The sequence below is a fragment of the Narcine bancroftii genome, chromosome 2, assembly GCF_036971445.1.
Source record: "Narcine bancroftii isolate sNarBan1 chromosome 2, sNarBan1.hap1, whole genome shotgun sequence".
NCBI classification, from domain to species: domain Eukaryota; kingdom Metazoa; phylum Chordata; class Chondrichthyes; order Torpediniformes; family Narcinidae; genus Narcine; species Narcine bancroftii.
The window spans coordinates 245,359,996-245,376,872 of record NC_091470.1 but is presented as its reverse complement, the minus strand read 5'-3'; the positions used below and the strand labels follow the sequence as shown (position 1 = coordinate 245,376,872).

At 39.2% G+C, this 16,877-nt stretch overlaps 1 protein-coding gene across 3 annotated transcripts in view; it reads left to right on the top strand.

Moving 5' to 3' along the window:
- LOC138755194 (transcriptional activator GLI3-like) overlaps nucleotides 1–16,877 on the top strand; it is a 469,347-nt gene that overhangs the window by 173,133 nt on the left and 279,337 nt on the right. For all 3 annotated transcript variants that reach the window (XM_069920695.1, XM_069920694.1, XM_069920696.1), the window contains one exon: nucleotides 6,551–6,793. In XM_069920695.1, coding sequence (XP_069776796.1) covers nucleotides 6,551–6,793 — 243 coding nt within the window. The remainder of the gene's footprint in view (nucleotides 1–6,550; nucleotides 6,794–16,877) is intronic.

The window sequence follows — 16,877 nt, the reverse complement described above, 5'->3', positions numbered from 1 at the left end:
TACAAAATCAACTCAGGAATAGCCATTTTCAAATACTAACTTCAAGTCCAAACACATTAAAAGCTCTGGGAGCAGTTTTTCATTTTATTAGTAATTGGACAGCACAGATATTAAGATATCTGTCATATTATTGAGAGGAAATACATTGAAATAACAGAAATAGAATGTATGCTCTGATCGGGGTGGGGGTGGAAGGTGGGGGGGGAGGGCTGTGGGCACAATTACTTTATTCCAAATCCTTCTGTGACACTGCAGGGGGAAAAAAGGACTTTGAAACTTGAAAGGCGAGAGTTTGCTTTCAACCTCAAAAGCAAGAAGGCAAGGGCTCAGAAATTTGCTCAGTACTCCCAATTCACCATTAGCCTGTTTCTTCCTTTAGCCTCAAGGCAAATACACTATTTGAAAAGACGTTAAGAAATTCAATCACAATAGAAGGCCGAGTTTTGAACTTGTTTCAGTTGGGGTATTGTGGTTTGGTCTTCAGGCTTTGTGTGGGGTGAATTGAACTGAGCAACCATTGGAAACTGGAAAAAAAAGGTGAATGAACTGCCTGTGTGCAGACACAAATCTTGGCAGAGCAAAGCCTGCCCTTCCTTGATCTTTGCATATGCAATGTATTTGAGCCTGCTTGTGGCAGAGTGTGAAGCATATCCCGTGCTTAAGTCAATACAGAGCACTTGGTTTAATGTTCAATTCTTGTTAGGTTTGTCCTGTAATTGAGGCTGTTGTTGACCCTTTCTTGGGGACCATTTGTAAAACCATTTATTCTGCATAAACTGAAATAATAAACCTTTTTTCCGTTAGGCCGATTGTGATGGTGTGACATTAGTTTGATTTAATGATTAGCCGGCTGACCTCTGAGCTCCCGAGAGCTGCTTAAATGGAGAGTAAGTTCACCAGGAGGCACACTGCTAGAATACTAATGAGCTGGTTAAACTTTGCATGTCACCAATCAGTTTTTTTTTCCGGAATTACTCTAATGGGAGAACCTTTGTACATGAGAGAGATTACAGAGGATTGTCCTCATGCCAGATATTTTCAAACGAGACCAACTGGCTCCAAGTCGTATATGGTTTTCTTGAACTTGGAAGTAAAACTGAAGTTTTTGTCTGTCTCTCCCGTCACCTATCTGAGGCAGACTTGTGCAGGGCTGTTGAAATCTATGCTGCTGTTCTATTGTGAAATTAAAGCATCTTGGAGCACCAATGCAGATATGCAGCATTTGATGAATAATTCCTAAGAATACGTACATTTTCATTCCTTCATTTACATTACTGAGTTTACCATGGCTATTTAACTGCTGATGCCCAACAATCTAGAATAAGATTTAATGATTTTAAGTCTTGTTTTTGCCAAATTGTTATTCCTTCAACTTGTTCAGTAGCCAAATTGTGTCTCTGGATCTATGGGCTCCTACTTGTTGCTTTGTCTTAGTGCAGCCTTTAAATCTTTGTTCCTAAGTGCATGAGAATTTTGACTCAATTGATGATTTTTGTGCTCTGTTCAGGTGCTTATTTGTTGACATTTCTGTCAGGAAAACAACTTGCATTTTGCTCAGGCTTTTAAGACGCAAAATAAACTTTGCTCATTTGTGCACAGAGCACCTATCCATTATGAAGGTAAAATTTTGTTTGTGCGAGAGTGGAGCTTCAAGAACCTTGGCAAAGGGAATAATTTGTTTACTTGATAGTTTAAATCAGTGGTTTTCAAACTTTTTCTTTCTACTGACTTACCACCTTAAGTAATCCCTATGCCACAAGTGCTCTGTGATTAGTAAGAGATTACTTAAGGTGGTATGTTAGTGGAAAGGAAAAGTTGAGAACCACTACTCTCGACCCAATTGTTACTGAAATATTTTGCTTGAGAAAAATTGTCATTGGCCCATTTCCTTTCATGGAATGGAACCGTGCACATAATGAGTCAATTAGGTGTGATTAAAACAGTGGTTTCCAAACATTTTCTTTCCACTCTTATACCATTTAAGCAATCCCTTACTAATCACAGAGCATGTATAGTATAGGGATTACTTAAGGTGGTATGTGAGTGGGAAGAAGAAGTTTGAACACCACTGTTTTAAATGGTAAGAAATATGTTTTTAAAAAAGGGACGATAATTGCCAGCACTTTTTATAAAAAAAGAGTATGAGCATTGTAGGAAATTAGAGTGATGTATTTAGCTAGAGTTTGGCCCTTGACAGATTTCCACTGCCACCCCTTGTCATTCTCCACTTACCCTTTCCTTCTCCTTTCTTTCTTTGGCTTCTTTGGCTTGGCTTCGCGGACGAAGATTTATGGAGGGGGTAAAAGTCCACGTCAGCTGCAGGTTCGTTTGTGGCTGAAAAGTCCGATGCGGGACAGGCAGACACGGTTGCAGCGGCTGCAGGGGAAAATTGGTTGGTTGGGGTTGGGTGTTGGGTTTTTCCTCCTTTGCCTTTTGTCAGTGAGGTGGGCTCTGCGGTCTTCTTCAAAGGAGGTTGCTGCCCGCCAAACTGTGAGGCGCCAAGATGCACGGTTTGAGGCGATATCAGCCCACTGGCGGTGGTCAATGTGGCAGACACCAAGAGATTTCTTTAGGCAGTCCTTGTACCTTTTCTTTGGTGCATCTCTGTCACGGTGGCCAGTGGAGAGCTCGCCATATAACACGATCTTGGGAAGGCGATGGTCCTCCATTCTGGAGACGTGACCCACCCAGCGCAGCTGGATCTTCAGCAGCGTGGACTCGATGCTGTCGACCTCTGCCATCTCGAGTACTTCGACGTTAGGGATGAAAGCGCTCCAATGGATGTTGAGGATGGAGCGGAGACAACGCTGGTGGAAGCGTTCTAGGAGCCGTAGGTGATGCCGGTAGAGGACCCATGATTCGGAGCCGAACAGGAGTGTGGGTATGACAACGGCTCTGTATATGCTTATCTTTGTGAGGTTTTTCAGTTGGTTGTTTTTCCATACTCTTTTGTGTAGTCTTCCAAAGGCGCTATTTGCCTTGGCGAGTCTGTTGTCTATCTCATTGTCGATCCTTGCATCTGATGAAATGGTGCAGCCGAGATAGGTAAACTGGTTGACCGTTTTGAGTTTTGTGTGCCCGATGGAGATGTGGGGGGGCTGGTAGTCATGGTGGGGAGCTGGCTGATGGACGACCTCAGTTTTCTTCAGGCTGACTTCCAGGCCAAACATTTTGGCAGTTTCCGCAAAGCAGGACGTCAAGCGCTGAAGAGCTGGCTCTGAATGGGCAACTAAAGCGGCATCATCTGCAAAGAGTAGTTCACGGACAAGTTTCTCTTGTGTCTTGGTGTGAGCTTGCAGGCGCCTCAGATTGAAGAGACTGCCATCCGTGCGGTACCGGATGTAAACAGCGTCTTCATTGTTGGGGTCTTTCATGGCTTGGTTCAGCATCATGCTGAAGAAGATTGAAAAGAGGGTTGGTGCGAGAACACAGCCTTGCTTCACGCCATTGTTAATGGAGAAGGGTTCAGAGAGCTCATTGCTGTATCTGACCCGACCTTGTTGGTTTTCGTGCAGTTGGATAATCATGTTGAGGAACTTTGGGGGACATCCGAGGCGCTCTAGTATTTGCCAAAGCCCTTTCCTGCTCACGGTGTCGAAGGCTTTGGTGAGGTCAACAAAGGTGATGTAGAGTCCTTTGTTTTGTTCTCTGCACTTATGGAGGTATGGATGGAATCCCCCTTCTCCTTTACTGTATTACTTATCACTCTTATTATTCCTTAGCCTTTTATATTTCTGAGATTATATAATCGTAATGTCCTTGCATCTACTTTTGCTTATCGTCTTCCATCTATTCATATTGTTCAGCACCTTTTCATCTAAAAACTGTACTGATGTTTATTGACATATGCATTGTACAGATGTACTGAAATTCTTGCCTGCAGCAGAGCAGTTACTTCACAAAAAAGCAACTACAATAGGATATTTTAAATTAAAAAGGATAATGAATAGGAAAGGTGGATAATAAATATCCACAGCTACCATAGAACAAGGAACTCACAATTTGTTATCGAAGTGGAGCCAATATATTTGCAATCAGCATTACTCCTATTACATCTGAGTCCATGAGATTTGCTTTGGCACATCTGATCTCAGTTAGTGGTTTGTCTTTTTGTGCAGATGACTTTGTTCTGGATTTAAATAACAAAGATATCAGGGCAAAATGTATTATTGATACGTTAGTGCTTTTATTTGTCCATTAGATATGAATATTGCTGGAAATGTCCATACCTAATGGCTCTTGAAGTGAGAATACAACTCTGCGTCAGCCATGTTGGTGGGTGTGTTGTTCTTTGCAGGTCAGACCAAGTCACTTGGCCCTGAGTGATATTAGAGATCCAGTTGAGTTCTATAGCAGTAGACCCCCTTGTTTTTTTGTAACCATTATTGACACTTGAACTTAATTTATGTGTATTTTGAATTCAAAATGTAATTATTTTAATACAAAGTTATTGCAACAAATCATCCGTTCAAAAATCATTCGTCCAAAACTAGTTGAAACAGTTCAGTGCACAATTTAAAAACAAAAAAATATTGTAAATATTCAACCTGTCAGGCCAGATCTGAGAGAAGAAACACAGAAATGAAGAGGAGACAAGAATCTAGTATAGTTGCAGGGAGATTAAGAAAAGGGGTGTCTCTGATTGGGATGAACATGGGATAAATATTAAACAAGATTATGTGGTTAATGAGAGTGAGAACATAGATTGAGGAATGATGCAAGTCAGCAGATCAGGTTGAGGATGCCCTCCACTCAGAGAGAAAAAATACAGGATGGGGGAAAAAGAACCTGAGCTATTATTGCAGATGAAAGACTGATGCAGACCAAAAAATAAATTTATTTGAAGTTATCAGATTCCATAATTGACTCCAGAAAGATTGCAGAAAATCAGATGCCATTCTTCAAACTTGGCATTCAACCCCACTTTGACAGTACAGGAGGCCACAGACTGATAGATCAGAGAGGGAATGGGATGAGGAGTTAAAATGGCAGATAAGGGGAAGGTCAGGGTCACCTTGCAGACTGAATATAGGTGTTATGCAAAGCAGCCACCAAATCTACCTCTGGTTTTTGCAGCATCATTGTGAACAGTGTGTGGAATACACAAGTTGGGAAGAAGGGATTTTTTTAAAGCAAATTTAAGATTTAAATGGCACCTCCCACCCCTCAATCCAACCAAAGACCTGATTAACATTTGAGGCAGTTTAAATGCTTGCACATATATAAAAAACACAAAAGAAGCTAGAGGAACTCCATGGGTCAGATAGCATCTGTGACCCATAACAGTCCTGGAAAAACACAAGAGCTTGTCAAATATTCACAGAAATTTACAGATATTTATGTACAATAGTGTGCACATGAATGTCACAGTAGGACACCTGCAAATTATCAGATGCAATTTCGCTGATATATTCTTCTGGCTCTCCATCCCATAGGATGATGATGGTTCCTTTCAGTCAGTTTGTAGGGTTTGATATGAGAATACCCCACTCCTCAGAAAGGAACAGCATAGGTGTGAATGGATTTAGGGGTTGCACAGGTCCAGACCCACCCTCACGACATCCCTCCTGGATCCAGCGGCATGGAGAGGTCCAAGACAGCTGAAACAAGTTCTGTTGCAGTGAATGGCCAGACCAAGCTTCGATGCAAGGGATGCCCTTTCTGGCTTCACTGCACGTGTTTGCTAGACGGCCATTGACCCTACAAGAGGGTTCATCCACCCTTTGACAGGTCTTGTTGCTCATCCTGCAGGGTGTCTAGCCATCCTCCACACAGACAAGCCTGGTGGGGGAGCCGGTCACACATTCTTTCACACAAGGAAACGTGTAAAGTGATATGCTGGAAAAGATATCAATGATTAGTGCAATGTTGAATGCACATACAGGCATGGATGGAAACTAAAAGACAAACCTTTACAGCAAGTTTATCAGACGGTCACTGACAGTTATATCAAGAAATCTGAATGCACTTCAGAAAGGAAATTTGTTTTAAATTCTTAAGGTAACTGTGTGACGACGCACATGTTTTCAGCGGCGAACTGGCCCCACTTGTCATACGTGGTCAGTGGGGCAGCCATGGCAAGGATGGCGTTGTGGGACCGTCTCTTCCAGTCTAGACTGGAAGGTCATGTGCTTACATACGTCATCGGGACGCAAGCGCCGTTACGTTAGGGGTGGGGCTGAGGATGGGCTTAAAGGCTGCAGTGCAAATTTCAAAATAAAACAGTTGTGATACTCGAGCTCCTAGCCTGTTGTCTCAGTCTCTTCGCTGCGCTCCCTCACAACCCGCTACAACTGTATATATTCAGAGGGAGAAAATCTGTACTTTCTAAAGGATTAACACAATACCTGGTCAGCAGTGAGATGTAAGTAAAATGAAGGATGTTCCTGTTTTGCTTTTTTGTTGAATGTTGGTTAAATTTCTGTTCAAAACATTATAAGGATATGTTTATGTAGTATCATAATTTTAGGTCAGTAGCAAGAGAAAAAGCTGTACTTTTGAACTATTGCTGTGATTCTTGACCTGATTTTGGAGTGTGTCCTTCTTCTAGATGATGAAAGTCCTGGTACGTATCACAGAGAACGAAGAAACGCTATAGCAATGCAACCACACTCTGGTGGGCAGAGCTCGAGCAAAATTGGTGAAGAGCCATCAACCTCCAGTGAAGACAGAGCTTCTCTAATAAAGAAGGAGATCCATGGGTCTTTGTCACATATACCTGAGCCTTCTATCCCATACCGTGGGGCACTTTTTACAATGGATCCAAGAAATGGATACATGGACCCACACTATCGTAAGTATGGCCTCAGTATTCTTATCTATGAACAAACCATTTATATGCACTTGGCTTAAAAATGTTTTTGACTTTAACCATCTCATGGGTATAACTGACAGCTTCACCATTGAATTGATCCAAGTAAGCTATTGATGATGTGTTTGGCAATGAAAGATTAGAAATGTTTGTGTAAAGTTTATTTCAAAAACTTTGTTTATTTAAAAAATTGTTTAAAGTTTTTGCAAAATATTGAGCTGTTTTAAGAATCCAGAGGATGAATGTATGGAGTCTTTCTAAAAGACCACCATGCCTGCATTAATTCCATCACTCTCTTTCTTGATGCACGAACCTGGTCTCACTATTCATTAGAGTTCAGAGAATGTTTTCAAAAGAAGCACTTTCAGACCTCCTATGATATGCTTGTTCATTTTTCTGTCTGTGAAAATGTTCGCAATGTGATTTAGAATAAACCTGAAGTAAATCAAATTATATGAAAGCAGTTCAATTCATGATGAGAGATTACGTCATTTACATAATAGGTCTTAGCTCTTTTATTTTTAATTAATATCCATTATTTCACTTTATATTTAAAATATAACCAATGTTGGGTTCTCAAAATAGCTAGGCTACCATTGCAGATATGAAACCATTCATGGTAATTTCTTCTTCTCAGTATGAATATGATATACAAAAATTAAAAATCACAACTGGTTGCAATTTGAATACAAAATTAATATTTAACACATGCATGACAAAAGAGTCAATCTGTGATTTGGCCAAGAGGTAAACTCATGCTGTAAATTGAAGATGGATTATACTTAAACAGCAAGCTTGATGTGAATGCTGCTATAAGCTAGAAAGACGTACAGTATTTGAATATTTATTTTCCTGGGTTAAAGATGTAATAGAGTAGGAGGACAGTGAAATTAGCTGAGATTTGAATATTGACAATTCAGAATTGAAGTGTAGGTTTTTTTGTGTTTGTGACCTGAACTTTACGGACTCAATGCTAATGTTAAGTACCATAATTGCATATTTTCAGCTTGTAATGAGATGGTTAATGTACAAGAAAAACTTGCACAGGAACATTATTAAATCCCATTATATTTTAGTTACTTCTGCCAATGTGGAGTAGGGGAGAGGGTGAATTGAGGGCAAGTGGCATCAAACAGTTGCAATCACATCTGTCCCATTGCTTCAGCTTGTTTTTTTTTCCCTCCCATGTCTGATCTTTTTCTGCAAGGTGCATTGTTTTTTCTGGCTTCTGTAAAATCATAACCAAATCATACATCAGAGCTGAGAGAAAAGGGTATCTAAGTTTGGATAGCTTTTCTGGAAAGTGGGGGGGGGTCCAGAATTTTTAATGGACAAGTGCAAAACTTTCTTCTACATGGGTGTCTTTTTAATAATTTTAGTTTGAGAATTCTTATCAATGTATCACTTCAGAGATGATGAAAAAGTGTGCAACCCATGAACTAAATTACAATGCATATTGTAAAATTAAAATGATTCATAATTGACTGTTTTGTCTTTCTTACTAATCAAATTCTTGTAGAGAAGAAGCTGAACAGAACAAACCAGTGGTAACCAGCAATTTAAAGTAGTTTACCATGTGTAGTAATATGTGGTGCCAATTCTGCAGTTATGCACTTTCAATTATCTGGAAATTAGATTGTACTCCTTTGTGGGGTGTGTGAAAGTGTTGCTGTTTAGTGTCATTTCTAAATGTGGTTCCACATAGAAAGACGAAGTTGGCCAAAATTTAACCTGAAACAAGAGTCTGCTTACAAGCAAAGTCGAATCAGGTCCCATGTAATTCTGAATGGGACCTCACCCATTTTCATGCATTTCTGAACATCTAAATCATATGCAGTATTCAGAAAAGAATGTAAGAATGGCAGCAAGATAGCAGCAACATTCACTTTGGCAACCATTATAAAGATACCACTACTGCCACACACAAAGGGGCGCGCAAGTCTTGGACATCAAAAGACATGCAACAAGAGCCAACAAACCCACCCAAATAGAAGCCAGAAAAGAGATAACCACAGTAGCTTACTATGCAAGAGGGCCATTCATGATCTCCTAAGTTATGTCAAAGTGATCTGCATCCCATTGTTTAAACTTACAGAGTGGAGATCCTCACAGGAAATGTTCTTGTGTGAGTCCAAGTTCTTTAAGTAGCTGCTATTCATCTGGAGGATCACCATGGCAAGAAATCTAGGACTCAATGTGAGCTTGGTATCATCAGAGAGAGAGGAGTATAGTGTAAGAGTGTGAATTGAAGTTCTTCCAGTAGAATGTAATGTCTCAGATAGCTTGAAAAACCTGAGCTTGCAAATGGATTGCTTATCAGAGAGGTTCAGGCAGGTAGGATAGTGTTTGCAAGGATTCTGCAGGAGGGGCTTTTCAGAGGTGAACATGACATTGCCTCCCGACTCACTTTGGACGATCAGCCATTATCATTTACAAAATCTTCTGTCGTGGTGTGCTAGCAACAGCTGAAAGTTGGAGAAGGCAATTCTTGACCATTTGATTCATTTTAATGACTTTGGTCAATGTATGAACAGCTAATAATGCATTTTGAAGATTTGCATTCAAGTTTACTGTTGTCAGCAAGGTGCCCTGTTAAGTAAAGAAAGCAATAAAATCGTATATGTTAATTATTTAACATGGTGATAATAATATGGAACACTGAGTTTCCAATAATGATGATATAGATAAAAAATGACATTATGTGAATAATAGCACCATTTGTTGTATGGCTGAAGATGCATTAATGTGAATTGTGCTCCAAAGTGCCTGTTACAGTTTCACACCTAATGCTGTTTCACCCAGCAAAGTCAATTCCAGATAAAGTCAAAATTGGGTGATTCAGGGACAAGAAATGAGGGCAACGCAATCCAGTTTCTCAGCTTGGGTGTTGTAAGCTAAATCACTTGATTTCAAATACCAGACATGTTTCTAATCAACATACAGAGGCACACGGAAGGGACCGATCTGGTGGTTTCTACATTAGCCAGAAGGTTTATTATCTGAAGGTGGAAGGTCATTGGACAGATGATGGATTAGCCAAGACAACTGATTAGTGCAGGTTTTAGATCCAGAATGCCAGGGATGAAAGCTGGTTTGATTGACTCATTAGCTTGGGAGCTAAGGGGAATGTACACTTTATCGGACTTGATCAAAGGGACTCTAAATGTCGGTCTGGGTTCAAAAATTACTACAAGGAGGCTTTTTTTTATAATCTTATTAGCCCACTGTACATAGTCCCACAATAGTGTTTCATAATTGAAATTTCTATTAATTTTTCGTTTGGACGAGGTTCCAAAAGTTTTAGGACCTGGTGCCACTGGCACAGAACTTAAGTTTAATTAATGGGACATTACATGTTTCCGTAAATTGAAACATGATTTTCCATCACAGAATCCAACTATTTGATCATTTATTTTCTTAAATGCAAACTATTTATTTGCTCGTTTTAAACTTCACCAGAACCTGTCCAAAAGGCTGTTCTGCACAGTTGAGCTGAATCAGATCACATCTTGGTTCAACATTTTGGTAGACATTTATGTTTGCCTCAGTAGAAACCTCAGAGTTTTCCATCTGTGGACCTAGATAGACACCGTCTTTCTTTCTTCCATGGGTAATCTTTTTTTTAACCTTCCCCTACCTATCTTATCTAATGTTATCAAACACCAGAAAAGCCACTTCTGAAAGCCTCAGCAACATGGCTATTATGTGGCAGTGACTCTGTCAAGAGTACTGTGGGGTTTCAGAAGATTCAAAATGAGTTTGAATATTGTGAACCCTGATTTCAATCCAGCTTCTTTGTCATTAGCAGAATGAGTCTCAGTGAAACAAACTCCCAACCTACAACTATTTCACAGTTCACTCGAAGGAGTAACAAGTTTTGTCTCTGTCTAATCTTACGTTCGCCAAAAATATTTTTTTTGCCATTTGACAGTAAAATCTAAGCAAACTCGTGCTATGGATGTCCAAGTTCTGGCATAAGAAATTTAAGGCGGTGAACTTAGTCTCTGTATTGTAGAGTGAAGGAAAAGGTGCGTAGAAATGAGTACAGTGATACATGTGTTTCTGAACGTCCTTTCCAGAGTGGTAATTGCATTTCTGTCCTTTTTAAGATGCTATTTATGCAGTCCTACAGCTTTTGAAAGCATTATTTATGTATTCACATGTATGCTTTAAGGTTTTATTTCATATCTCTCTCTATATTGATCCTTTTAAATGTTATGTATAAATCAATATTTATGCCTGTTTTATAACAATCACAGTGGTTGCTTTTATTGTGACTTTAATCCTGGTATTTTTACAAAACCGTGACAATCCAATAATAATTTCCAGATCATTCAAAGAAATGAGATGAAATTGTTAAATTACTTTTCCTTGCTCCTGCACATGTTGTGTGTAAAGTCTGATTTGTACTGGTTTGGACCTATATATCAATGTCTTCTGCTGTCAATATTTTTTTTTAAGAGAAAAGATGATCTTGTCCTTCATTTTAAAGAAAAAATCCCCATCTCAACAGATTTAATAGTTGAAGTATCTCAATATATTTGAAACTGAGATTGTGCCTTCATATCAATTATTCCAAAATGATTGTAGTTTTGTTGCTTTTTGATATCAGTCATGGAATATTATTGCCAATGGCATTAATTAATGAGCATGAGAGAAAGCCCTTTACATGTTACTGGTGCAAGCTAAGGTTATAATGTATAGTGTTCACTCTTGTTCAAGCAGGCCAACATATTTTGTGGATTAGCCTTAGTAAAATAACTCCTGAGGAGTTGGCATCACACAAGGGTTTAGTTTCATGCATGTTGACCTTGGTGCTGTTTAAAAGAGAACAAGAGTGTGAAAGATAACAAGACGAAGGTTGATGTTGTGCTGTGGCAAATATATTGATGACCCTTGACTTTATGCTGTACCTCTTAAATCTGTCACAGGTGTGGATTATACCATTCGTGCAATACTGCACCGTTGGCAAAGAACATTCTCATTTCTGTGATGGGGTGATGTTTTTTTTCCTTATGTAATATGCTAACACCTGCAGGTAGAAGCACCTGGTTTTCAGTCCCCTGACGTAGTACTATTTAGAAGTCTGTTGTTGCAAAATTATTTTGAAGAACTTTGTTGCTTGCCCTAGCAAAATTAATTGTGATGGTAAAGACATTTTTAGATTATCTATATTTTGCACTCTCTTGGGAGAGGTTACGAAATGAAGATCCACAGGTTTTAAATCCTGATTATCACATGCTCCCTGTCAAGGCTGGAGTCCCACAATTAATTGTTACAATCCAAGGTGTTCCCTCCATTTTAGTGGAGATCTAATAGTTGACAACACTTGATCTCTGTACTGTGGCCATGTCCTAAGTTTGAGAATGCCATGTATGGAAATGAAGGTGAGAAGATGGAGTGCACACCACAACTACACGAAAACATAATTTTAGGATAGTCCTTCTAAATCTTCGAACCTGTTCAATATTCAGTATGATCATCAGCTCCTCTTCCATGCCAGTTCCCCATGACCCTGAATTCTCTGATCTTTCAAAGACATCTCCCCACTCTTTAAATTCCTTCTCTGATCTAACTATGCAACCCTCTAGTGTAGTGAATTTCATAAATTCACTATTCCCTGGGAGAACAAATTCCAATCGACCACAGTTTCAAATGACTTTTTACTTTTTAACCTTCCAATGAGATCTCCAAACTGTAAGCACAACGACATCTATCCTGTCAGATTCCCTTGGGATCTTGTATCCTTCAATAAGATCACCCCTCACTTCTCAAAACTCTAAAGAATACAGATTTGATGGTTTTTTTAAAGTTATTTTTTGTTATAGGACAAGCCTCTTATCATTGGAGTTAATGCATTGAATCCATGGTTAGATATGATCAGTCAACGCTTCAGGTCCAGACCCTTTATTAAGAATAAAGTAGGAAGGGAATATGTCAAGTATATCAAGGTTGGGGCTTGGGGGGGACGGTGGGTGGTGAAATCTGGAGAGGGCTGAAGAGGTGATAGGCTATTGGACAGAGGTCGAATAGGTGGGGAGTCTGGTAGAGTGAGACACCGCTATGATGTTTAATGATCAATGTTTTGTACTATTGGTTACTTTATATATTGTGGCTGAAATTTCTTAGGTTTTATTTGGCACTATTTTCATATTTGACATGAAGGTTTTTCCTGATTTGATAGTGAGGTTGCAGAATGACCAGGTTTTCTCTGTTGAACAACCATCTTTTTTTAATTTAGTAATTTCAGAACAAATCTATCAAAACAATTCAAAGAATAGGTTAGGATTAGCAGTATATGTCTCATTGCCATTAAAATCTCACGTGCAACTTGATTTCTGTAAATATTATCCTGTTTGTAGGTTATAGTTGCATGTACTGTTGTTACATTTTAGACTGTGGAGATGCTATGATCTGGAATACACATTTGGGGGAAAAAATGTTATCTTCCCTGTAGTTGAGACTAAGAATGCCTGCAGAAGATGACCAATAATGCAGGTACCCTGCTTTCCAATGAGGAGGATAAAATTGGTGCTCCTCCACCATACCCCCACCCCTTCATCCCACAACATATTTAGTTACTTTGCCGTAAATTGATATATCTTGATTTCTTTACACAAAAATCTGAGTACTCTTTTTTCCCTACCTGGAACCCGAGCAACTTTCATTCTTGATTCATGGATGGGTTAAGAAGAAGCTTCCTCAATGAGATATGTGAAATAAATAACTTTCCCTTCAGGTAGATGTCCTTTCTGGCAGCCCACTTAAGAAGCAAGAGGTCTGCAATTGCAGCTTAAATGGTATGTTCTGCTGGGATTTGAGTGTGCTGATGTAGCATTTTTTACGTTTACGTACTAATCCACAGAGTGTTCTGGCCCATCTTTGCTGGGTGGTATCCATTTCAATGCTATTGCTTTGGAAGGGGCTGAGATGGTTGTGGGATCTTGGGGTGAATGACATCTCTGGATTTCTCAAAGTCCTTCCGCAAGACATCAGCCATAAGTATAATGGAATACTATTCATTTGCCTGGATGCATAAAGGTCCAGCTATATTCAAGAAGCTCAACATCATCTAAGATAAAGCACTCTGTTTTACCTATAATCATCCTCCACTTTTCAACTGTCACAGTGAACAGCACTGAATGCCTGGTGTTTCAGATTACACACTCACCAATGTTCCACAGCGAGTTGTCATATTTCCAAATGACATGGAAGTCATTGTTTAGCTGATGATGGCAAAATAAGCCTAAATCGAAGTGGCAGAATTGCTTGATACTTACTCATACTTTAGTGACGAATATCACAATGAGAATGTGTGTAAGGCTGGAGGTCAGCTGTCCAATGGAAATAACTTGTTCAATAAGGAATGCTTTTAGAAGTATGTGAAATATGTTTAATGTTCCATGATGCACAAGTACATGGAATACACATTTATACTTTTATACCTTGCATTTTCTATACTTTACATGAAATTGTTCTTCTGCAGGAGACCCCTGATTTCTAGACATTTCATTTTTCAGGAGTATTTTTCTTTGTATCTATTCCACAAAGCGCAGGACCCCCAAAATTAATAAATAAAAAAGCACACAAGTGCGTAATTGCATCTCGGTACATCTCCCTTCATATGCTGTTGTGAGTCCACAAAATTAAATTTCTCATGATCAGATTCCATTTATTCCTTTAAGGTGGGACAGCAAGCACAAGAAACTTCAGATGCTTAAATCTGGAGTTAAAAAAAATAATGACTAGAGTGCAGCTGCTTCCTGCACAGGTGTGGAACAAATTAATTCTAACACCTTTGCCACCAACCTCCACCCTGTCCTCAAATTCACCTGAACTCATCCTAACATTCTCTTCCTTTTCTGGATCTCTCTGGTTCCATCTCAGGAGACAAACTACCCACCGACTTCCACTATAAACTGATGAAGTATCAAAGTTACCTCAGCTACACCTCCTCCCACCCTGTTTCCTGGACAATTACCATCCTGTTCTCTCAGTTTCTCTGTTTCCACTACATCTGCCCACAAGAAGAGGCTTTGAACTCTAGGGCTTCAGTTTTACCAGGAATTCTTGGCTTGGTTACGGGCTGCTTTGATCTTGACGTCAGTCACCCCACATCTTTAATTTGGTGCGTGTTTGAATCAAATCTGTGATGAGGTCTGGAGCAGAGTGGTTCTGACAAAATGATGGGTTTTTGTTGGTGTGTTGCTTGATAACACATGACAACACCTATTACATCCGAGATGATTGAGGGTAGGTGGATTGGATGGTAATTATTTATTCAAATTTGTCAAGTTTAAGAATCATTGAATTATGCAGCATAGAAACAGGCCCTTTGGCCTATTTCATCCATCCTGACCAAGGGTATATTTGAGTAATTTTTAATATTATTTTGTAGATACCAGTTCTGAAACTTACTGGAACAACTTGGCGAGGTAATTTTCACCAGTGCTGTATCTTCTTGTTATGCAGACATGCAAAATTAAGAGTAGAGAGTATTCCTGACTTACAAGTGAAGTCAGACGTGGTATAGAATTTGGGGATCAAAGAGAAATTAAATTCCTTCTTGTGAATAGAGCTTGAGTGACATCTCTGAAACTGAGTGAACTCCAAATTAAAATGCGGCAGAGATTGATCATATCTTTCTGAAGGAGTCAGGCCTGAAATATTGTTCATCCTTTACTTCCTATGGATGATGCATGGCCTGCTGAGTTTCTATAGCATCTTTATGTATTGACTTGACTCTGGTATCTGCAGATTGTCTTGTTTAATTTGATCAAAAGGAAGGTGTGAGCACTCAATGGATGTTGCTTGGACCACTGAGTCCTTCCAGCTTCTTTTTGCTCAATGAACAGATGCTTAGAATAGGGAGCTGTGAGTGACTGCATCGTTCTTAACATTGTCTGGGTAGTGTATGCCTGCTGGTGTGGATGGAATTTGTCATTCATTTGATAATGAATGCTTTGGAAAATCTGGGGCTCTTCAAAAGTTCAGAATGGATCATTGTTTCTCTGAAAACTAAGGTTAGAATCTTTGCACGACTGCATTTTTTCGCGCTCTTCAACATGTGGAGTCCCCAACCATCAACACTTGCAATGCCTCATTTGAAGCTTCCACTCAAAACAACTGACCAGCAGTACGACCACAGAGACACACTGGGAGCTCCATTTTGCCTATAGTAATCAAAAGCGGGGATGCACATTGACTGACATTAGCGGGTGCATGCCTGATGTAACAATGACGAGTCTAATTCTGGATAATTATGGAAAAGCTGTGAGAGTTTTTGTTCTTTGAAAATAAGATAGATTTTTAAAAAAATTGGTGAAGAGTTTGAGTGAGTTTTGAACAAATATTTCAAACAGTGGCTGTTTCTGGTTTGACTTTAGATTGGGCATTTAGAGTTGCCATGCAAGAGATATTCCAGCCAACAAATAATCTTTAGCACATGTTTCCATTTTTGTTTATAATTGTTGAAAGCTTGTTTCTGGGGAATTTTTATTTTTAAGATGATTTGTTTATATTTGGAAAATGACCATGCTAATTATAATCCTTCTCTTTTCAGTCTGCTTTCTTGAGAATTTAATTTGTATCAGTCAAGTAAACATTATAATTAGCTACAACTTTGATAGTTATAAAAATATTTGTTAACCTTTATTAAGCATTGATGTACTTTTGAAATATGCTAATGACATTGAATAAGCCAAGATTCTCATGTACCCCATCGTTGTCTTCAGGTTCCAGAAACGTTGCCAGATCCTTCTGCCAGATAGTTGACTGTAAGTTATCTCCCATGAGTTTCCCACACTTCAAACATCAAAAAAGCCTAAATACTCTCAGTGTAGAAAATCCATTCTAAGCATTCTAGGCAATGCTTTGGAAATATTTTGCAGGATCCTTATGAAATTACTCTCTTTATTAAGTTGTTATTACATCCTAGTTGCCAATGCCTGTCTCCTCTCAGCAGGAAAATGAGGCAGTGCTTTTTGAGCAAGGACATCGTAGTAGTATCCTACTTCCATCTCTTGCTCCTGCTGCTTTTTGGGCTTTGCCTTGTGGCATTTACAGT